Source organism: Fusarium musae, chromosome 11 (assembly GCF_019915245.1).
Source record: "Fusarium musae strain F31 chromosome 11, whole genome shotgun sequence".
NCBI lineage: Eukaryota > Fungi > Ascomycota > Sordariomycetes > Hypocreales > Nectriaceae > Fusarium > Fusarium musae.
In genome coordinates, this window is record NC_058397.1 from 1,792,228 (window position 1) to 1,811,038 (window position 18,811).

Below are 18,811 nucleotides of genomic sequence, written 5' to 3' on the forward strand. Positions count from 1 at the left end.
ATGGAGAAAGCCTATCCCTGTTGAGTTTCTGGTCAAGGATTCTTACCGCGGTAGGATGTATGAACATGTCGCTTTTGGGATGATATTTGCCTCCGATTTCGACGCGGCTGGGGGAGGCAGTTGAGAAATAGAGGAGAGGAGTACCAGCTGGCAACTCCTGGTACATGTAACTTGTTCAATACAGTGACCAAACTAAACAGGAATGCCAATATCCCGAAGAGATCCATGAGTGCGGCCGTTCAGACAAACAGAAACAACACACCGAAGCAAATGGCATCAATTTGTGAGAACAGTGTCAGTCACTTGCTGCCACTTGGTATGACAAACAGGAGATATCACCACTCATTCATTTGCTCAGGCTGTGGCGCTTGTTGTTGTGTAACCCTACCAGCTGCCAACAGCCGTAGTCACTCCAGGGACTATAAGACTTGACGTCAGCAAGGTGTTAAAATCCCCAAGGTAATCTAAAGCTCACTAAATCTGAACTAAGTTATGCTAAATTTACTGAACCTTTATGGCCGCTTAGGAGAGTGATCCTGAGCCCTAGCCTTTGGTTATCTCCCCGCCTCAATCACAACTCTCAACTCTCATCTCACAACAACTTCTTCATTCTTCGCAACGCAGCTTAGCCATCATGGGTGCCGCCCAAAACGCACAGAGCGAAGCGCTCGCCAAGTAAGTATTACTTTCTTCCACTATGATCCAGCGACTGACCGCTCTCCAGCCTTCTCAAAACTGGCAAATACTCTGATCTCACGATTTCATGCGGCAAAGATCAATACCGCGTTCACAAGGCAATCATTTGCCCAAGATCAAACTTTTTCGAGGCCGCTTTCTCCGGCGAATTCAAAGTTTGTGCCTTCATGATTGGCTCATGCTGAGACCAAGACTGACTTTCGCAGGAAGCACAAACAGGCGAAATCGACTTGCCCGATGACGATCCGGTTGCTGTGCGAATGATGATTGAGTATCTCTATCATGATACGTACATACCGCCTCCCCGTGACGGCGCTGCCGGTACGCCATCCTCTGCTGCCGACAATAGTGAGGAGAAAGACAAGAGGAAGAGGGAACTCTGCGACGCAACTGTTGCCGAGAACAAGAGGCTCAAGGGGCTCCCTTCCCGGCCGGAGGCTCCAATTGCTCCCATCTCTCAACCTGTACCCTCTGTCTTCGGTGCCGCCTCTACTCCTCCTCCTCCGCCACCGGCCGCTTCTCGAGAATCCAGAAGAGCATCCAGCCAGGGCCGACAAGGACGCGGCATCTTCGCAGGCCTCAACTTGCCCTCAGGCCATAATCCACCTCAAGCTTCGCCCAATCAATCACTGTCCACGCCCCATCCAAATCCTTTCGCATCACCTGCGCCAGCGTCAACACCGCTTCCCCCTTCGCGACCGTCCGCTCCTCAGCGACCCGCTCCTCCAGCAAACCTGCATCTGCATGCCAAAGTCTACGCCCTCGGTGAAAAGTACAGCATCGAGCCTCTCAAAGCTTTGGCTCTCAGCAAGTTCGAATCTGACATTCGGACTATTGGTCAAAAAGACGACTTCTTGGCGGCAATAAGAGAAGCATACACCTCAACCATTGAAACGGACCGTCCTCTTCGTGATGCCGTGGTCACGTTCTTGAGAAAACAGAAGCATCTGTTGAAAAGGGACTACATGAAGGCAGTACTCAAGGAGACAGCTCTGGGGTTTGATCTGCTGATGGAATTGGCGTCGGAGTGAAGGCGAATGCCAAATGTACTGGTCTAAAGATTCTCAAAGATGTACTAAGTTTACCTAAGTAATGTCACAACTTAGGTTGGATGGAGGTCAACCCCGCAGTCAACATCGGATGCATGTTTTTATCCTGAACCAAAAATATTAAAATGTTCACTTCATCAGAAACGCCCAACATACTGGCAAACCCTAGTGCAATTCTTTAATTTGTGTTTTCATAAAACAAGTCGAGATTGTGCAATCCACGCAGCTCACCATTCATAGTCCAAACTCACTCCCAATTTTGTTGAAAGCAGAATGTTGCGTATGATGTCTTGTGCAAACATGGCAACCAAGCCAAACAACAACAAAGTGTCGAGATTTGGGCAGGCAGTGACAAAAGCTGCTTGTTGTTACCGCCATTGCCTGGACATGAACAAACATTTCTGCTATAAAAGGAACTCCTCATCTCTCTCGATCTTCCTCTTCCACCATCGCCAGTAGATGCTTCTGCGAGTCTCCCCATTTGTCACCAAGACCTCTGCGACAGCACCGCGCGTCAAGGTCCGGAGAACTCGCAAGAAGAATAAGGCTTTTGACCCACCATGGCCCTTCGCACTGTTGAGGTCTTTGACCACGCTGGCGATCAGAGAAGCGCCCTTGGAAAGTGAGTATCTCCTTTCACACCTGGTCAAAAGCTTCGATGCTGGTATGTAGCCTAGTCTCCTCAAAATCGGTGACTATTCCAACTTCGTCATCATCTGTGGCGAGACGCGCCACAAAGTCCACAAGGCCATCATCTGTCTTCGATCTGACTTCTTCAAAGCAGCGTGCGGCAGTGGATTCAAGGTAACCTTGCACTGCACCTACTTGGGAACGCTTACTTACTTCGTACAGGAGGCTCAGGCTGGTGAGATCGAACTGCGAGAGGATGACCCCTTCGCCGTGAGCTTGATGATCGAACATCTCTATCACCAAACGTAAATCCCCGACGACGCGAAACTAGTTCCGATATATCAGCGGCCCTCCATGGTTCCTTTCCCACCCGGAACAGTGCCGTTGAAAGTAACTCGTCATTCTGTCAGCGGCGACTCCTCTGCCAATCAGCCTAGTTTGCATCCACTACTCCTCCACAAGAACGAGCCTCACACGTCGTCCCCTACGTCAATCTCTATGTTCATTATAAAGTGTACGCACTGGGCGAGAAATACGGCATTGCTGGCCTCAAAGCTCTAGATGTCCAAAATTTCGAAACTGAAGGCGAAAATGATTTCAAGAGCAGCAGTGTTGATTAATTTGGGTATCTGATACAAATGATGAAGGGGGCGTATAACTGCACTGCCGAAGGCGATTGTCCTCTTCGCGACGTTGTTGTCAGAATCCTGAAATCAAAGCCAGCAATTTTTGAAAGGAAGGATGTGAAGGAGTTCCTGAAGGAAGAGGGCTTGGCCTACGATATGGTAATGAGCTATGGGCAGGATATTCTGAGGAGAAGGGGGGAGGAATGGGAAAACTGTTCCGAAATTATGTAAATTCCTAGGGCAGTCAAGACCCCCAAACTCTCAGACTTACAGCCTGTGGTGAATCTTTAAACCTTGCCTGAGACCTCATTCTCTGTGACATGTACAGCAGAACATCCAACGCAAAGTCAGTAGCCCTCATGACCTCCCGCACAACTATATGATCCAACAGCAAGATGTCCTGCTCAATCATCTTGACAACCACATCCCTCAAACCCCTATCTTCACTGACCGTCGAAGTGTAGACCTCCTCCACCGCCTCCGCGAATTCGTCGACCCCAACATTGCCACTCTGTATTTCGCTCTCAAACGCGCCCTTCGCTGCGTTCTTAAGACCCTGCATCCCGTACTTTTCCCCCAATGCATACACTTTCGCTTGCAGGCAGAGCTGCGAAGAAATGGGAGACTCTTCGGCCTTCCAGCCTCCCCATTCATGCTCTTTGAGCCGTTTTATTCTTTTTCGCTCGATAAATTCTGCCCCAAAGAGCTTCATTCGATACCGCGCCTCACCGTCGTATTCCGTATCGGACAGCTCTGCCTCCACATCATCTTCATAGTCCGGCATCTGGGTTCTTGTGGGGTTGTAGTCGATATTGTAAAGATAACCAATCATCTTTCGCACGGCAGCGGGATCATCGTCTGGGAGGCAGATTTCTCCATCAGATTCCTGAGATATGCTGTAAGCTTCCCGATTCGCAACCTGGAAATAGTGATTGGATTCATGTTACCTTGTATGTGCCAGTGCAGGCGACTTTGAAGAATCGAGACCCGGTGCTAAGGATGAGTTTATGCACACGATACCGATTGTTGCCGCATATGATCGTGAGGTCGGAAAGCTCTCCGGTCTCAAGCACGCTGTTCCATAAATCAGCAAAAGAAAAAAGTACACAAGAATCTCAAATAGTACCCCGGAAGACTGTTGAGACACTCGTTGCTCCTCTCGCTTGTGTTGAAAAGTGGTGGTGGGCCGCTACCCAGTTTGTAGTCCATAGGGTCCCCCATGGTGGATGACTTGAGGTGCATACATAGAAATTTCGTCCGTGAGCAGGCCTTTAAATATATATTTTGCATCATACTTTTGTTTACTGAATCATAAATGATAGAGTTTGGTCAAGAAACTACGATTTGTGGTGTTGTACGCCTGAGACTGAAGTCTAACCGGTCGAAGGTTTCGTTCACATGAAGATGGGCTAAGCTAATTGGTGATGAAAGTCTCCATTGAAAGAACTAGTCTACAGGCGTAAACTATACCAAGTTTACATAAAATCTCCATCAATGGCCTAGACTCTTCATCTTTTTGGTACAAATCTGTGGGGGAAGGGTGACAGTAAGAATGACTTGTTCAGGTTCAGTGAGTCTGGTTACTCTGTCGTTCCAAATTAACGTGAGACCATAGAGACCACCGTCAAGCCTGGCAGTGCTGTCGTATTTCCTTGGGGATAACTGAATATTGAGCTCCTGATCATCTGATGTTTCCAGGACAAGAAGCGACTAAGGATGGTCGGATTCAACTGGCGAGGACGGTCCGATGTCTGCCATGAAAGCCTAGACTTCTCTAACCTGCACGTTGAGTTGAAGTGATCTTCATCAGAAGATCGTGGCCCAACTCAGTGTTCTTGGCGAGAGCTTCGAAATCTGCGTTGTTCAGCAGCGCAACATTCTCCTCCACAGTCTTGACAACAATGTCTCGCATGCCGCGATCCTGGTCAATAGTGGAGGTGTAAACCTCCTCCGCTGCGATGCGAAAGTCGTTGGTGTTGGCATAGGCTTTGGCGAGTGCCTCAAACTTGCTGAACGCGATGGCCTTCAATCCCGGGATGCCATACTTCTCTCCGATGGCATAGACCTTTGCGAACAAAGGTAGGTTCTTTGGTGGACCAATACGGACTCCGAGCTTAGGAACAAGACCCCTCACTCTTCGTTTGCCCACGAATCTACTGTGGTGATGTCGTTGCCAGCGTCGCATCGTCTGGTCGTCGTACTCAGTGTCCGAGAGGTCTTCCTCGATGTAATTCCCATCCTCGGGGATAAACTCATAACCAACGAGGTCAAGGTTATAAAGGTAGTAGATCATTTCGCGGACTACGGTCGGGTCGTCGTCCGGGAGATTGATCATGCTCTCCAAACCCTCCTGTATTCATTGTCAGTATTACGGACAGGCCAAAGAGAGATGTTGACTAACTTTGAAGTTTCCATTACAAGCGGCCGTGAAAAAGGTAGATCGGGGGCAAATGATAGCCTTGTGGACTTTATGAATGTCCCATCCGCAAGCGATTTTCAGATCGGAATACATCTCGGTTTCATAGAGCCTGACATGAGGACTAGCCTTTTGTTTCAAATCATAAGCAGAAACTCACTTGAAAAGGGACTTGCCCAGCAGCTCAAAATGCTGAGTCTTATCGCCTGACGCCATGTTGGACCAAGGATTCGTGAATTTGGGTGTAAGAGAAAGGTGTTGGTAGGTCGGTGTGATGTTGGTTGTAGAAAGGTGAAGAGTTTGTCAGGAAGAGTTTGCGAAGATAGAAGGATGGCGACCAGCTTTCCATGTGGCAGTGGCAAGTACATAATAAGACCAGCTTGGATACCATGGCATTGACGGCCACTGGATTATGCGAATGCGGACACTGGCAGCCTCTCGTAACTGACTGACCTTGAACTTGACACTGGAAATGGACACGAACATGTGAACGAACATCAATGGAACTGAGAATATCAGATTTTCTTTTGATGATACGTTTAGCCCTTTATTCATAGCGCGCCAGCGTTGGCAATGACTACAGATTATTCTTCCTGGTTTGCCTATCCTCACGCTGGAGTCTCCTTATCTCGCTCTCGAGCTCGTTGTTTATGATGACGGATCTTACACTTCTACTCTTCGACTGCTTTTTGTAGCAGGGTAAATTTGTCAGAAATAGCCTCGTATTCTTGCATCTCTATGGACCGTACCTAAGTCCCCAGGACCGCGTTGGCGTGGTGTTGAGCTGGAATCAGAGACTTGCTAACACGAATGTAATGACCTGGTATTTCTTGAGGGGTTGATATACATGTACGTTGTAACTTAAAGCAAGACTGGATTGGGACAGAGAGTGTAATCTCAGTTCCTAAACCTTTCATTGTTGCGGTCGCTTAGGTAGGGCTGATATATCTTGTTCCTGTGAGTATATTGCATGTTCACCAGAACGGTTGCGTACCAACTCGCCGACGTTCATATTCAGCACATCCCAGCAACTAAAACAGCTCTACTATATACTAAACAACATATGAACACGTTCATATGTTCCAACTCAATGCAATTTAATGGCATTCATCTGTCTTCAATAAGCTTTAACGGTACTCATTCTTATTGCATAATACTGTGTAAGCTTTGGACCACCTTAGCATACGCGAAATCTCTCGCCTCAGGCCTGAATGTCTTTGGGTTCGTAGTCTTATCGCATCCATGAGCCCCTTCGACCCTGACGATCTCGACATCACGACCAGCCCGCTCCAACTTCTTTCCAAAAATTTCGATCTCGGGCGTGAAAATATCTCCAGAACATGCAACAAGCATAACATACTTTGGAAAGGAGGTTCCCTCGGCGTACATGGGCGATACTTTGGGCGACTTGCGGTCCTCAATACGCGGTACGTACGCGTCAGCGAGAAGATGCTGGAAAGACACGGGAAGAGGTCGGATGGGTTTCGGAATTGTTTTCTCCTCGGGCGGAATGGATAAGTCAACGCCTGGGTAGAAAGCGTATACAGCCCTGATGTTCATCTTGAACTCACGCCTTAGTTCAGATGATGAAACGAGCGCTAGATTACCTCCAGAGCTGAAACCCGACAAGGCAACTCTGTCAAGATCAAACATTTGCGCCTGGCTCTCAACCCATCTAAGAGTATCTTCAGCGTCTTCAACAGCTCCAGGAAGAGGGTGCTCGGGTGCTTTTCGGTAATCGGCGTCAAGAACAAGCAGATTGTTCTCTGCGGCTATTTTCTCGCAGAATTGGTGGTCCATGCCCAGATTCGGGAGAGTATAAGCACCGCCGTGCCAATTGATCACAAGACCATACTTTTTAGCGTCGGTGTAATTGTTTGGGTAGTAAATCCAAGCATTGATGAAGCGGTTGAGGTCGCGGGAGGCAATGCGGATGAGTTTGCGGTTGCATGTTGTTGAGGGCTTGAAGTGAGGACGTGTGAAGATGTAGTTTACGAGACGGATGAAAGCAACGATTGCTTTGAGGCGGATGTACTGCCAGAATGTATGGTCTGCCATTGTTGCTGCAGCGCCTGGAAGAATGGTTATGCGATACGATTTGGGTGATTCATGAGGATCTGCATCCCCTTTATGACATTGGCTGAGATCGCCATTTTATGATAAGCCCGAGTTGCTGATGATGTAACGGGATTGGGGTTAGCGATTGGCTGGTCGACAACTCCACTGATGCTAACCGGCCGTGAGTCATCTGGCGAGCAATCCCCAGCGCCAATACCCCAATACGACCAGTTCACAACTGCAAACGTATGCATGGTGTCTTTAAACTAAATAATTAGGACATTCTAGTCTCTACAATATTAACATAAATGGTTATACACTCGCTTCCATAAAGGCCATTTTCTCTTGGCCTGTTCCTCCTCTTCATTCCAAACATGGAGATATCTTCTCCCCGTATCAATATCTATATCCTTATCCCTCACCACCTTTGTCCCCACCCAGATCTTATGAGTGAAATAGAACAAGCAAATGATAGGGATCGTCAAAATCTGCAGAAAGAAGTTCTTGAACCGTTCAGGCGTTGTGAGGGGGTCTTCACCCTCTGCTTGGATCGGCGATATGGCAACCCAGATCTGAAGGACCAAAACTGTTCCGTAAGCTGCGAGTGCAACCCAAGACCCCCAAACTCCAACCTGTGACTTGAAGGCAAGCTGGGAAACATTGTATCCTGATAGTGCCCATGCTTTTCGAAAGCGAATGTGGCAGACGCAGATGGAACTCCATGTGAAGAGGGTGCTTAGCCCACTAATGGCAAGGAGCCAGTTGAAGATCTCGTTATGGATCTTGGAGTTGGCGCTGAATGCTAGCAAGCCCAGCAAACCGCAGCAAATTATCGCAACCAGAGGTCGTCCAGTTCGATCAATGTACGCAAACATCTTGGGCGCAAGTGACTGCTCCGCCAACGCCGCCAACGTCCGTGAAGACGCATACACAGCTGTATTCCCAACACTAATCAGCGATATCAGAATAACAGCATTCATAATATCCGGCAAGACATCCGAGCCGCTCATCTCAATCGCTATCACGAACGGACTAGCCGCCGCATCAGAACCATACTTGGCCCCCAGCAATCTCGGCTCGTTATACGGCACCAGCAACCCGATGAGTAGAATCGAAAGAATGTAGAAGAGAGAAATTCGCCAAAAGACTTGCTTTACTGCTGCGGGGAGTGACTTTTTCGGGTTGCTCGTTTCGGCTGCTGCGAGACCGACCATTTCTGTCCCGGCGAAGGAGAAGGTTGCCGTTACTAAAACGCTTGCGAAGCCTCTGAAGCCGTTGTGAAAGGCGCCGGGGTTTTGCCACCGTGTGAAACCGATGTAGTCTCCTTCTGGGGAACCTGCGATGTTGATGATTATACCGAGAAGACTGATTTTGTTAGATGCGATTGTAGGGGAGGTGAGTTGGGGGGGTTGTTACATGAAGCCTACGATGGCTGTGACTTTGACGGCTGAGAAGACGAACTCAGCTTCGCCGTAGCCCTTCACCCCGAGAAGGTTGATACCGAGGATGAGAATGAAGAAGAGAACGATGAAAATGCTCTTGCTGGCGTTGGGATTCCAGTAATTCGTCGTAAATGCTCCTGCAATAATCTCAAGTGGCAGCACAATGAGATACTGCAGCGTATAACTGTCCAAAGTCAGCCTCATCTCATCTCACGCTCACTTATTCACATTCACTCACTTCCAGCCCATCGCAAATCCCCAACTCGGATCCAAAAACCTTGTCGAATAATTCGCAAAAGACCCTCCCACCGGAAACGCAACACTCAACTCCCCCAGCGCCTGCATCGTAAAGAACTGCATAGCACCCATGATGATAAACGCCAGAAGCAGCGAAACAGGTCCCCCACGATACAGCGCAACACCCGACGCGACAAAAAGACCCGTTCCGATAGATCCGCCGAACGCAATCATCTGCAAGTGCCGGTTCTTTAATTCTCGCGCCAGCGCTGTGTTGGCAGAGTTGTAGTTTGCTTTGCTCATGTTGAACAGCCGCCCGTTGAAGGCGTAGCTGTTGTAGCTGCTCAGGCTGTCATGGCGCGATGGGGCGCGGGAGAAGCTTGTGATGAGACGATTCCATGCTGAAGAGTCGTTGGGTTCTGGTTCGGGGCTTCGTGATTTTGGTGAGGGCGGGAGGGCTTGCATCTCGAACTCGCGTTGGTATGCCATGTTCGAGATGAAGCTGAGAGAGATACAAGCAAGCAAGCAGAGCTCAAACTCGCTGATCTTGAAGATTTTCCCCAGGGGGGTGCACGTGCCGTGTCGCCACAGGGCGTGCTATTCTTGTGCCGGACTAGATCGGCACTCCAAGACAAGACCAGGGGGGGTAAGATATCGCGGGTCCAGCGAATCGCTGACGTTCCGCTCCGCACGATGCAGACGGTGTCTCCGTTTTGCCGGGCCGTCACAGGTTCAGGGGAATTGAGCGGTTTTTGTTCTGGGGGAGAACAAAAAAAGACTCGTGGTGATAACGCGTTTGGGTGCCATGAGTCGTGTTCGCAAGCCACCCAAAGTTTATTGGGTTCCATTTCTGGGTTTTGGCCCCTGGTTAATGTTACTAATGGATTTTAGCGGGCGTGGAAAGAATGCCGTGGCAGGGATTGGTCTTGGATACTGGGGAGATAATGACGATGCTAAAAGTTGGGATGATTTGGGATGCGACGCTGCGGACTTGTGAGCGACTTCCGGTCCGTGAATGCAACTATTTCTCACTGTGAGATGCTGTCATCGCTTAGACGTATTAAAACACCTATACAAACTTAGGCGTATCAAGGTATCGCGGAATGTCGAGTCTAGGATGTCTCGATTTGCAGCGCCGGAACCCCGGTAGCTGTCACCCAATTAGTTTCAGCCACTGCATAACCGGAAATTCATGACAGCACTTTATGCACCAGTAACTTCGCGTAGAACTTCCACGGTCTAACGTTGAGAAACCTAGGTTCTCTCTGCCGGAATAAGCTCTCAGCCACAAGTCTCAACTGCAAATAACACTTCTAGCAACCTTATCGAATTGGGAGTGGTTAATTAAACGCTAATAAGCGAAGGTGCCTGGGCCAAGACTCGACCGGCATCCTCGATCCTCATCGCGATTCCGCGGGTTCGCTTGTTTGATGAATCCCGTCTTATTTCCTTCTCGCCCCTGAATCTACCCGGGATGGGACAAGTCATCGATTTCTGAGTCGCTTTGCAGACACTGGCCAAATTGTATCGCATCTTATTGTAGATTTGGCCAGCGCAATCAGTTTTAGGTGTTGGATTTGGGATGACGTCGAGATCATCATGGTAACCGGAGCTGAAGCTCCTTTACATGACTATTAGCACCCTTCTAGAGCCTACCCACTGGGTTCTGTCGCCCGTAAGTGGCACAATGTTCTCCACCAGCTCACTAGACTCCAACTCCGACCACTTAAGGGGAATTGACGGTTGGGTGGACCTTTGTACGCCTGTAGTATTGTATCCTCCAGTGCCGTGCTAGGAACCGGCGTCTACTTCAACATATCCAAGAAAGCAATCAGTTGCTTCGTCGACACAACCCCCAGCACCTTCACCGTATCCTCCTCGGTGACAACCAAATAACTGACGCCCAGCTTTCCAAACATCTCCACAGCATACTCAAGTGGTGCTTTTGATGAGAGAGTGAGGGGACTCCTGTCAATCGCCTCCGCTAGAGTACCTTCAAGAACGCTTACCTCACAAGACTCTTCAACACCATCGGTTTTCTCAATCATATGCAGAACTTGCTCCAGTTTATATTGCGAGATATAGCCGTGACATAGTCCCTTGTCGTTAACGAACACAAGTCCTGAGTCACTTAAGCCGCTGCTTTGAAGATGAGAGACCTTGTGTTGGAGTACTGATGTGTGGACACGATAGTCCCGACCGACAGACACAATAGCGTTGTCCGTGGCATCTTCTGAAGGAAGAAGAGCATCGACCGTCGCAGTGCCCTCATTATCTCTGAACTCTCTGACCTTGGCGATTGCACCCTCAGCCTCCAAGAAGGGATGTCCTTGAAGATGTTGAGCAAGATCATAAATACCATCGGCACTGATTGCATCAGCCACCCACTTCGCCGTCAGAATGGTGATCATGGAAGGCGGAATGAAGTTGACCTCCCCTGTAAGCTCAAACATGATGACAGCTAGACTTACAGTCATTCTGCTAACTCCCGCCAAGAAGGCTGCTGACCCGACCATGGCGAAGATCCCTGGCGAGATGTTGGGGATGAGTTGCCCGATCATTCGACCAAAGAGCGCCCCAGCATCCATCGCGGGGATGATGATTCCAGATGGGACCTTGCAGCCGAATGTAATGGTTGTTAAAAATAGCTTGACGAATGTCCCGGAAATCAGCCAAGCGTAGTACGTGCCCTTGCCGGTTGTTTGGGCCTCTTGCTGGCAAATCCAGTCCTCCTCAGCATGATTGCAGTCAACAAGAACTCGCTGCATGACAATATCCCCGGTTTCCCTGATCAACATATTTGGAAACTGTAAAACCGCTGTGATCAATGTCACAAGGGCCAACTCGAAGACAGGGCTGTTCTTAATGAGCGTAATCTTTCGGAATGACTTTGACCAGAGGAAGTTGGCTCTGCAGAATACTCCACCGAAGATGCCACCGCAGACACCGAGAATGATGAAGACGAGGTAGTGAAGAGCATCATAGTTGACGCCGTAGTTCGTCTCAAACAAAACAAGCTTGCCAGTTCCCGTAGGGTTGAGTTCCTTGAGAACAGCCGCCGCCACCACTGAACAAAGACAGCTCCTCCAGAGTACCCTTCGAGGAAAATAAGTGCTAATCTCCTCATAGCTGAAGAGAACACCTCCAATCGGAGCTCCAAAAGCAACGGATAAACCCGCTGAACAGGCAATGCTGAGCATCTCTCTCAGTTTTCGTTGATTACTCGCGTATTTGGGAATGCAGATGGTGACAAGATATCCAACACAAGCTGAGATGTGTACAAAGGGCCCCTCTTTTCCCAAACACATGCCTGTCGCGACTGCGAAGATTGATCCGATGGCCTTGACGATGAGAACTTTGAGATCGAAGAGATGAGGGATGCAGAAGCCGGACAATACAGTTTTTATCTCGGGGATACCGCTTCCTGCTGCCATGTACATGACCTTTCCGCCGGGACTTGCAGACGACTCTTTTTTCTCCGGAGGAACGGCAGTGAGATTCATCTTCGTAGTAGCTGTGACGCTTCCAGCGATGATACCAAATGTCAAAGCAAGGCTGACGTAGATGGCGTATGCATACATGTAGCTCTCTGTCCATGGCTTCCAGTTCTGGCAGTTTATCTCTGATGCGCAGCATGCTCGGCGACTTGAAAATATGTTATTGGTACAGTAGCCATCTTTGAGATCTGCTAGAACCTCAACACTGACATCTACGAATGCAGCGATTGAGGCAGTGAGAAGACCGATGAGGAAAGCTGCGATCCATCCCTGAGAAGCGTCCCATAGCTTGGTGATGCGGTAGCGTATGCCGCGTCGCGAATAGAGATTTGAGTTGTCGCGTCGAAGGCTATCTTGTACGAGGTCTTGAAGCCAGTCGATGGTATGATAGTCATTATATGGTAGACTGTCCTGCTGTGAGGCAGTGTTTATCGATGTAGTGTCCTTGATGTGGCGTTTGTGAGATGGTATCAAGGGAGTAGTCTCCGTCATTTCACCTGATTCTATAAGCGTCGAGTCGGAAGCCATGTTTAGCGGGATAACAAGGATGGTAAGGCTTAGGTCGCCAACAGCATTGTAATTCTGGAGCTATCATTGTATATAAGAATTCGGGACACAGCATCCTCGGAGATCTGAAAGAGAAAGCTGAGATCTCTATCATTTTTGTAGATCTACCGGAAAAGGAAGACGCAGAGCGCGAACCTGTGACGTCAATGCAATGCATCTCCGGGCTAAACACCAGCCCTCTAGGGTCTTGTGATAAGGTTGCAGTACCGACTGACCTATCGCCTCTGTGCCAGACATAGAGACTGGTGTTTCATTGGCGAAATCCACAGCGGAAAGATGTCCAGACCGGCGGCCAGATAATCCTTCCAGGCGGCATAAGCGAGAGCTCATACTAACTGTATTATCTACACAGATTCAATTTTTGATGGGAGTGTCATAGCTGGTTTGATGTATGTACATATGCCGAATCTGCATGATGGGAGTCTAGAACATTGAGCAGAGATAAGCAGTCACACCAAAACCGCCACTATCTCCAATTCTCACATGCAACAAAGATAAGAACCCCAGGCATGGCTCATGTTCTCGTCTTGAACGGATGTTCAATAATCGACTGGAAAGAAAACTCAAAGGGGCATATGCCAAAACTTGGGCTCCGCGGAGATATATGTAAGCATTTATCCTGTGCGACGCTCAGTACTTGAATTTCGCTGATCGACGTCCTCGTGAGCTGAGAGATTGTCATGATCACCCCGCATAACATAGCACATGGCCTGCCTACGGACATGGCGGTAGATAATCACTAGCGCGATAAACCCAAGAAATCCCCAATGCTTATCCTTCGTCATGCCCTGCATAAAATAATCCTGGACCTTTGGCCGAGTTACGGTTCTAAATGATCTTGTGATGGCTTAATTTCACGCAGACATTATATATCCGTCCGCCCTACATTGACCATCAATTCATGCAATAAGTTTGATAATAGATTGCATATAGGGTCAACTCTTCAGTATTTCTATGGAAATCATCTGTATTGGCAGGCTTGAGTTTAACCGCATGGCTCGCAAGCACTTGCGTAGTTATCTGGTTATCTGAGCATTACCAGCTTAAGCGAGACTCAACTATGGATAGATAAATGGATTAAATCTCATAAAATCAGGCAACCCATCAGGATAAGCATTCATCCGTGTAGATATGTAAATACTGAAGCTTCTTTGTTCTTAGTACGCGAAACTCGCAACTTATACGAGATTCTGTTGCTGCATCTGCCACCTGATGAAGACTGCATGCAAGCCAAGAAAACAGGAAACATAATGCAGAGGTAGTTAAGCCCAACAGATAGTAATAGAAAAGGGGAGATATAGCCCGAGATGACGATTTGTGATGAGATCAGATCCACATCAGGCAAAACATATACAGCCGTGATAGTCATGCTGGGAGGTGGCGTGTCATGGAGGGACTCAGGAGCAAGTGGTGATTAGAAGATAAAGCGTCTTCTGGATGTTAACATAGAGTGACAAGCGAAGGAGGATTGCTGCAGAGAGGAATGTGCTTATGTTGAATGCCAACTACTAGAGGCCAATCCCGTCTCCTCTTTTTGCTGCCTTTTCTATATTCTCACGCTTGTAATAACCAGTTTACTGGAACATTTCCGATCTCAATGGCCTGATTCTTTCATACTACAGAGCCGTATCTTAGAACCGAATTTCGTTCCAATTATACGTCAAAGGTGCGTTATGGGCACTGAAGTCAATACAGCTCATTCATGTTCCGGCAGCACAACAACATCAATAAATAAATATCAGAAACTTCCAGCAGTGTCTAGATGATTTTTTAGTTATTTTATTGACGCTAGTGAGAAGCAATTTCGCGAAGTTTCTAGAAATCTGACATCCTGCCAATCAACCTCGCGCATCTCAGCCTCCAAGGATCATCGTCCCAGGCAGAAGTCCATCCTTAGATCGAGTAAAAACGAATAAGAACCGTCGACAAGATCATTAAAGCCTGTATTCCAAATCAATTCGCCGCTTTCGATCATTCTAAGCACCATTAAACCAATTTTGACAATGTCTTTCCTTCCCTTTAGCGCTCCGCCCTGGCCCGTCCCCGCGTCAGCAAATCTTACCCCATCCACTATTTCCGTTCCTGAAAGTGAGATTGAGCGGCTCAAGACACTTCTCAAGCTATCGCCCATTCCGAATGCGAATATTTGGAACTCACGTGAGGATGGCGCTTTTGGTCTTCCCAGAGATACTTTGACGGAGTTGGTTGAGTATTGGGCGAATGGTTATGATTGGAAGAAATGGGAGGCTACTCTCAATTCCATCCCGCAGTTCGACATCACTGTTACCGATGACGATTCGAAAGATTACAAGATCAGTTTCTTGGCTTTGTTCTCTAAGAACCCTGATGCGGTCCCCATCTTGTTCCTTCATAGCTGGCCAGGTTCTGTTGTTGAATACCTCCCCATCCTTCAGAAACTCAAATCTGAGTACGATTCTGAGTCTCTTCCCTATCACATCATCGTTCCTCACCATATCGGCTTCGGTTTCTCTGATGCACCGCCTCTCGATAAGCCATTCACCCATATCGACAATGCCTGTCTTATGTCCAAGATGATGCATTCCCTGGGCTTTGACAAGACGGGCTACGTGACCCAGGGAGGCGATCTCGGCGGCTGGACCGCACCTTTCATTGCAAATATTGATCCCGCATGCAAGCTCGTTCACATGAGCATGCTCAACATCTCACCCCCTCCTGGCGAGAACGTTGAAGAGGGCATCAAGGCTGGCAATTATACCCCCGATGAAATGGCAGCGTTCGGCAGAATGGCAGACTTTCAGAAGAAAGAAACAGCCTTCATCCAACTCGACGGCACAAAGCCAGCTACAGCAGGCTACATCTTCGGTAGCAACCCTATCGCCCTCCTCGCCTGGATCGGCGATAAGATGCACCGCTGGTCAGACGAAACACCCTCCAAAGACCTCATCCTAACAAACATAGCGCTCTACTGGTTCACGGGCTGTTACCCTACCTCTATCTATCTTCACCTCACAGTTCTCGAAGACCATGAGCTCATGATGAATGCCTGGAAGAGTCTCAAGGTACCGCTTGGGCACTCGGCGTTTAAGAAGGAACTTGTTACGGCGCCGGAGAGATGGATTCGGGAGACGGAGCAGGTGAAGTGGTATAGAATGCATGACAAGGGTGGACACTTTGCTGCGCTTGAGGAGCCGGATGCTCTTTGGAGGGACGTGGAGGATTTCATTGGGGCGTTTTGGGAGAAGTGAAGCGATTCCAGTCATGATGCTGCGCTTCTGATGGGAACAGGTTGCGACAAATGCCGAGGAAAGGTTAGGTCAATTTTGGGTAGGTTTAGTATTCCGTCGGACTAGTTATTTCATATCTTACGATCAGGTCATATGCCATCCGCGGTCTTGAGGCAATAGACAAATACCGGTATACGAGGATGTACCATCCCTAGTCCCCATAGCACTCCCAGCCCATCAGGTTAGGTCACGACGATCTTAATACCGCCCACATCACGACTCGGCCCTAAATGCATCCCCCACAGCCTCCCACCATTGGCTCTCTTACCAAACATCCCTCCGTTCGCGCCCTCTAATTTGTCCGCATCAAATTCGGCACTTGCGTGCCGGTTTATGGTTACATCAAGGCCCAAGCCATGCGATGCCCCCTGGGGTAAATACCCCAGATGACGATGGCGCCGATCTGCATACCCCGCAGATTTGGAGAAGCGGGCGAATAAGGCTTGGCACACCAATTCCCTGAACGGATTTGTCCAACGGAGGAATTTGTGAATAGTTGCTCCGTTTGAAGAGTGTGTGCGGAATAGGAAGGTGGCTAACGCTTCGTCTGATGTTGTTGCGATGGGGTCCGGGGAAGGCATCGGAGGGTTGTCGGACGAGAGACCTCAGTATGGACATAGCTATATAAAGAGCTCTTATTCTGTGCCGTAATATCCATTTCTTATAGCTCAGCAGCTCTTCTTTAACCCTCTCTCAAAGACACCTGGCTCTGGTCCTATTCATCTTCTCAGTTACTTCACAATGCTTCTCCAAAGCGTCTTCGCTCTTGGTCTCGCCACCACCGCCCGTCTTGTCTCAGCAGGACCATGCGACATCTACAAGTCCGGCGGAACACCCTGTATCGCCGCTCATAGCACTACCCGCGCCCTCTTTGACAGCTACACCGGCGGACTCTACCAGATCAAGCGTGCCTCAGACGGTGCCCTCACCGACATCAAGCCTGTCTCCGCAGGCGGTGTCGCAGCCTCCTCTGCCCAAGACTCCTTCTGCAGCGGTACTACCTGTCTCATCACTATCATCTATGATCAGTCTGGTCGAAGCAACCATTTGACCCAGGCTCCTCCTGGTGGTTTCAATGGCCCTGATGTGAATGGCTATGATAACCTTGCCGCTGCTGATGGTGCACCTGTTACGCTGAACGGCAAGAAGGCCTACGGAGTGTTCATCTCCCCTGGCACCGGCTATCGTAACAACCAAGTTGACGGTTCCGCCACTGGCGATGAACCCGAGGGCATGTATGCTGTTCTTGACGGAACGCATTATAACGGTGGTTGCTGCTTCGACTACGGCAATGCGGAGACCAACAGCAAAGACACTGGTAACGGACACATGGAAGCTATCTACTTCGGCGACAACACCGTCTGGGGCTCTGGTTCCGGCAGCGGCCCATGGATCATGGCTGATCTTGAAAACGGCCTCTTCTCTGGCCAGGGCGCCAAGCAAAACACTGCCAACCCAAGCATCTCCAACCGTTTCACCAGCGCTGTCGTCAAGGGCAAGCCCGGTACGTGGGCCATTCGCGGTGGAAACGCCGCCTCGGGTTCACTATCGACTTTCTACAGCGGTGCGCGCCCTGATGGTGGCTACAACCCCATGAGAAAAGAGGGAGCAATCATTCTCGGCATTGGCGGTGATAACAGCAATGGAGCTCAGGGAACTTTCTACGAAGGAGTCATGACTAGCGGATACCCTTCTGATGCAACCGAGAACTCCGTGCAGGCCAACATCGTCGCGGCCAAATACGCCACCACATCTCTGACAAGCGGAACAGCCCTCAGCGTCGGATCATCCGTCACCCTCAAAGTCACCACCTCCGGCTACACAGACCGCGTCCTCGCACACAGTTCCTCCAACGTCAATACCCAAGTGATCTCCAGCTCCAGCTCCAGCGCCCTCAAGAAGTCAGCGAGTTGGACCGTCCGCACCGGTCTCGCCAACAGCGGCTGTGTGTCGTTCGAGTCTAACGATACCCCTGGTAGTTACATTCGACACTCTGGCTTCCAGCTGTACGTTAACAAGAGCGACGGGAGCAAGATCTTTAATGAGGGTGCTACGTTCTGCCCCCAGAAGGGTATGAGCGGATCGGGAAGTTCGTTCCGATCATGGAGCTATCCGACTAGGTACATTCGACACTACAACAACGTTGGGTATGCTGCTTCGAATGGCGGTGTTCATGACTTTGATGCTGCCAGCAGCTTTGTCAATGATGTTAGCTTTGTTGTTGCCACTGGCTTTGCTTGATGGAATTTCAGATTATGACGGTTTGGAAGCAGAAATACAGAGCGATTAGTTGAAAAATACGAGGAGGTAAATATATTCGATCATTA

The 18,811-nt window shown here is 49.1% G+C and overlaps 9 protein-coding genes across 9 annotated transcripts; 4 read left to right on the forward strand and 5 right to left on the reverse strand.

Moving 5' to 3' along the window:
* Positions 1–634: 634 nt before the first annotated feature.
* Positions 635–1,727, forward strand: J7337_013706 (uncharacterized protein; the record flags this gene model as incomplete). The annotated part of the gene is made up of 3 exons (XM_044831183.1): positions 635–675; positions 725–851; positions 903–1,727. 3 exons carry the CDS (start codon positions 635–637, stop codon positions 1,725–1,727), a joined length of 993 nt encoding a protein of 330 aa, XP_044674458.1.
* Positions 1,728–2,305: 578 nt separating this feature from the next.
* On the forward strand, positions 2,306–3,232 carry J7337_013707 (uncharacterized protein; the record flags this gene model as incomplete). The annotated part of the gene is made up of 3 exons (XM_044831184.1): positions 2,306–2,367; positions 2,423–2,645; positions 3,023–3,232. 3 exons carry the CDS (start codon positions 2,306–2,308, stop codon positions 3,230–3,232), a joined length of 495 nt encoding a protein of 164 aa, XP_044674459.1.
* Positions 3,233–3,245: 13 nt separating this feature from the next.
* Positions 3,246–4,222, reverse strand: J7337_013708 (uncharacterized protein; the record flags this gene model as incomplete). Its single annotated transcript, XM_044831185.1, has 3 exons — positions 3,246–3,920; positions 3,949–4,075; positions 4,128–4,222. 3 exons carry the CDS (start codon positions 4,220–4,222, stop codon positions 3,246–3,248), a joined length of 897 nt encoding a protein of 298 aa, XP_044674460.1.
* Positions 4,223–4,775: 553 nt separating this feature from the next.
* J7337_013709 (uncharacterized protein) lies at positions 4,776–5,633 on the reverse strand (the record flags this gene model as incomplete). The annotated part of the gene is made up of 3 exons (XM_044831186.1): positions 4,776–5,351; positions 5,403–5,541; positions 5,578–5,633. 3 exons carry the CDS (start codon positions 5,631–5,633, stop codon positions 4,776–4,778), a joined length of 771 nt encoding a protein of 256 aa, XP_044674461.1.
* Positions 5,634–6,560: 927 nt separating this feature from the next.
* Positions 6,561–7,475, reverse strand: J7337_013710 (uncharacterized protein; the record flags this gene model as incomplete). Its single annotated transcript, XM_044831187.1, has 1 exon — positions 6,561–7,475. One exon carries the CDS (start codon positions 7,473–7,475, stop codon positions 6,561–6,563), a length of 915 nt encoding a protein of 304 aa, XP_044674462.1.
* Positions 7,476–8,721: 1,246 nt separating this feature from the next.
* J7337_013711 (uncharacterized protein) lies at positions 8,722–9,643 on the reverse strand (the record flags this gene model as incomplete). The annotated part of the gene is made up of 3 exons (XM_044831188.1): positions 8,722–8,811; positions 8,903–9,088; positions 9,227–9,643. The coding sequence occupies 3 exons, from the start codon at positions 9,641–9,643 to the stop codon at positions 8,722–8,724; spliced, it is 693 nt and encodes a 230-aa protein (XP_044674463.1).
* Positions 9,644–10,959: 1,316 nt separating this feature from the next.
* Positions 10,960–13,179, reverse strand: J7337_013712 (uncharacterized protein; the record flags this gene model as incomplete). The annotated part of the gene is made up of 1 exon (XM_044831189.1): positions 10,960–13,179. The coding sequence occupies one exon, from the start codon at positions 13,177–13,179 to the stop codon at positions 10,960–10,962; it is 2,220 nt and encodes a 739-aa protein (XP_044674464.1).
* Positions 13,180–15,221: 2,042 nt separating this feature from the next.
* On the forward strand, positions 15,222–16,445 carry J7337_013713 (uncharacterized protein; the record flags this gene model as incomplete). Its single annotated transcript, XM_044831190.1, has 1 exon — positions 15,222–16,445. One exon carries the CDS (start codon positions 15,222–15,224, stop codon positions 16,443–16,445), a length of 1,224 nt encoding a protein of 407 aa, XP_044674465.1.
* Positions 16,446–17,225: 780 nt separating this feature from the next.
* Positions 17,226–18,725, forward strand: J7337_013714 (uncharacterized protein; the record flags this gene model as incomplete). The annotated part of the gene is made up of 1 exon (XM_044831191.1): positions 17,226–18,725. The coding sequence occupies one exon, from the start codon at positions 17,226–17,228 to the stop codon at positions 18,723–18,725; it is 1,500 nt and encodes a 499-aa protein (XP_044674466.1).
* Between the last annotated feature and the right edge of the window lie 86 nt (positions 18,726–18,811).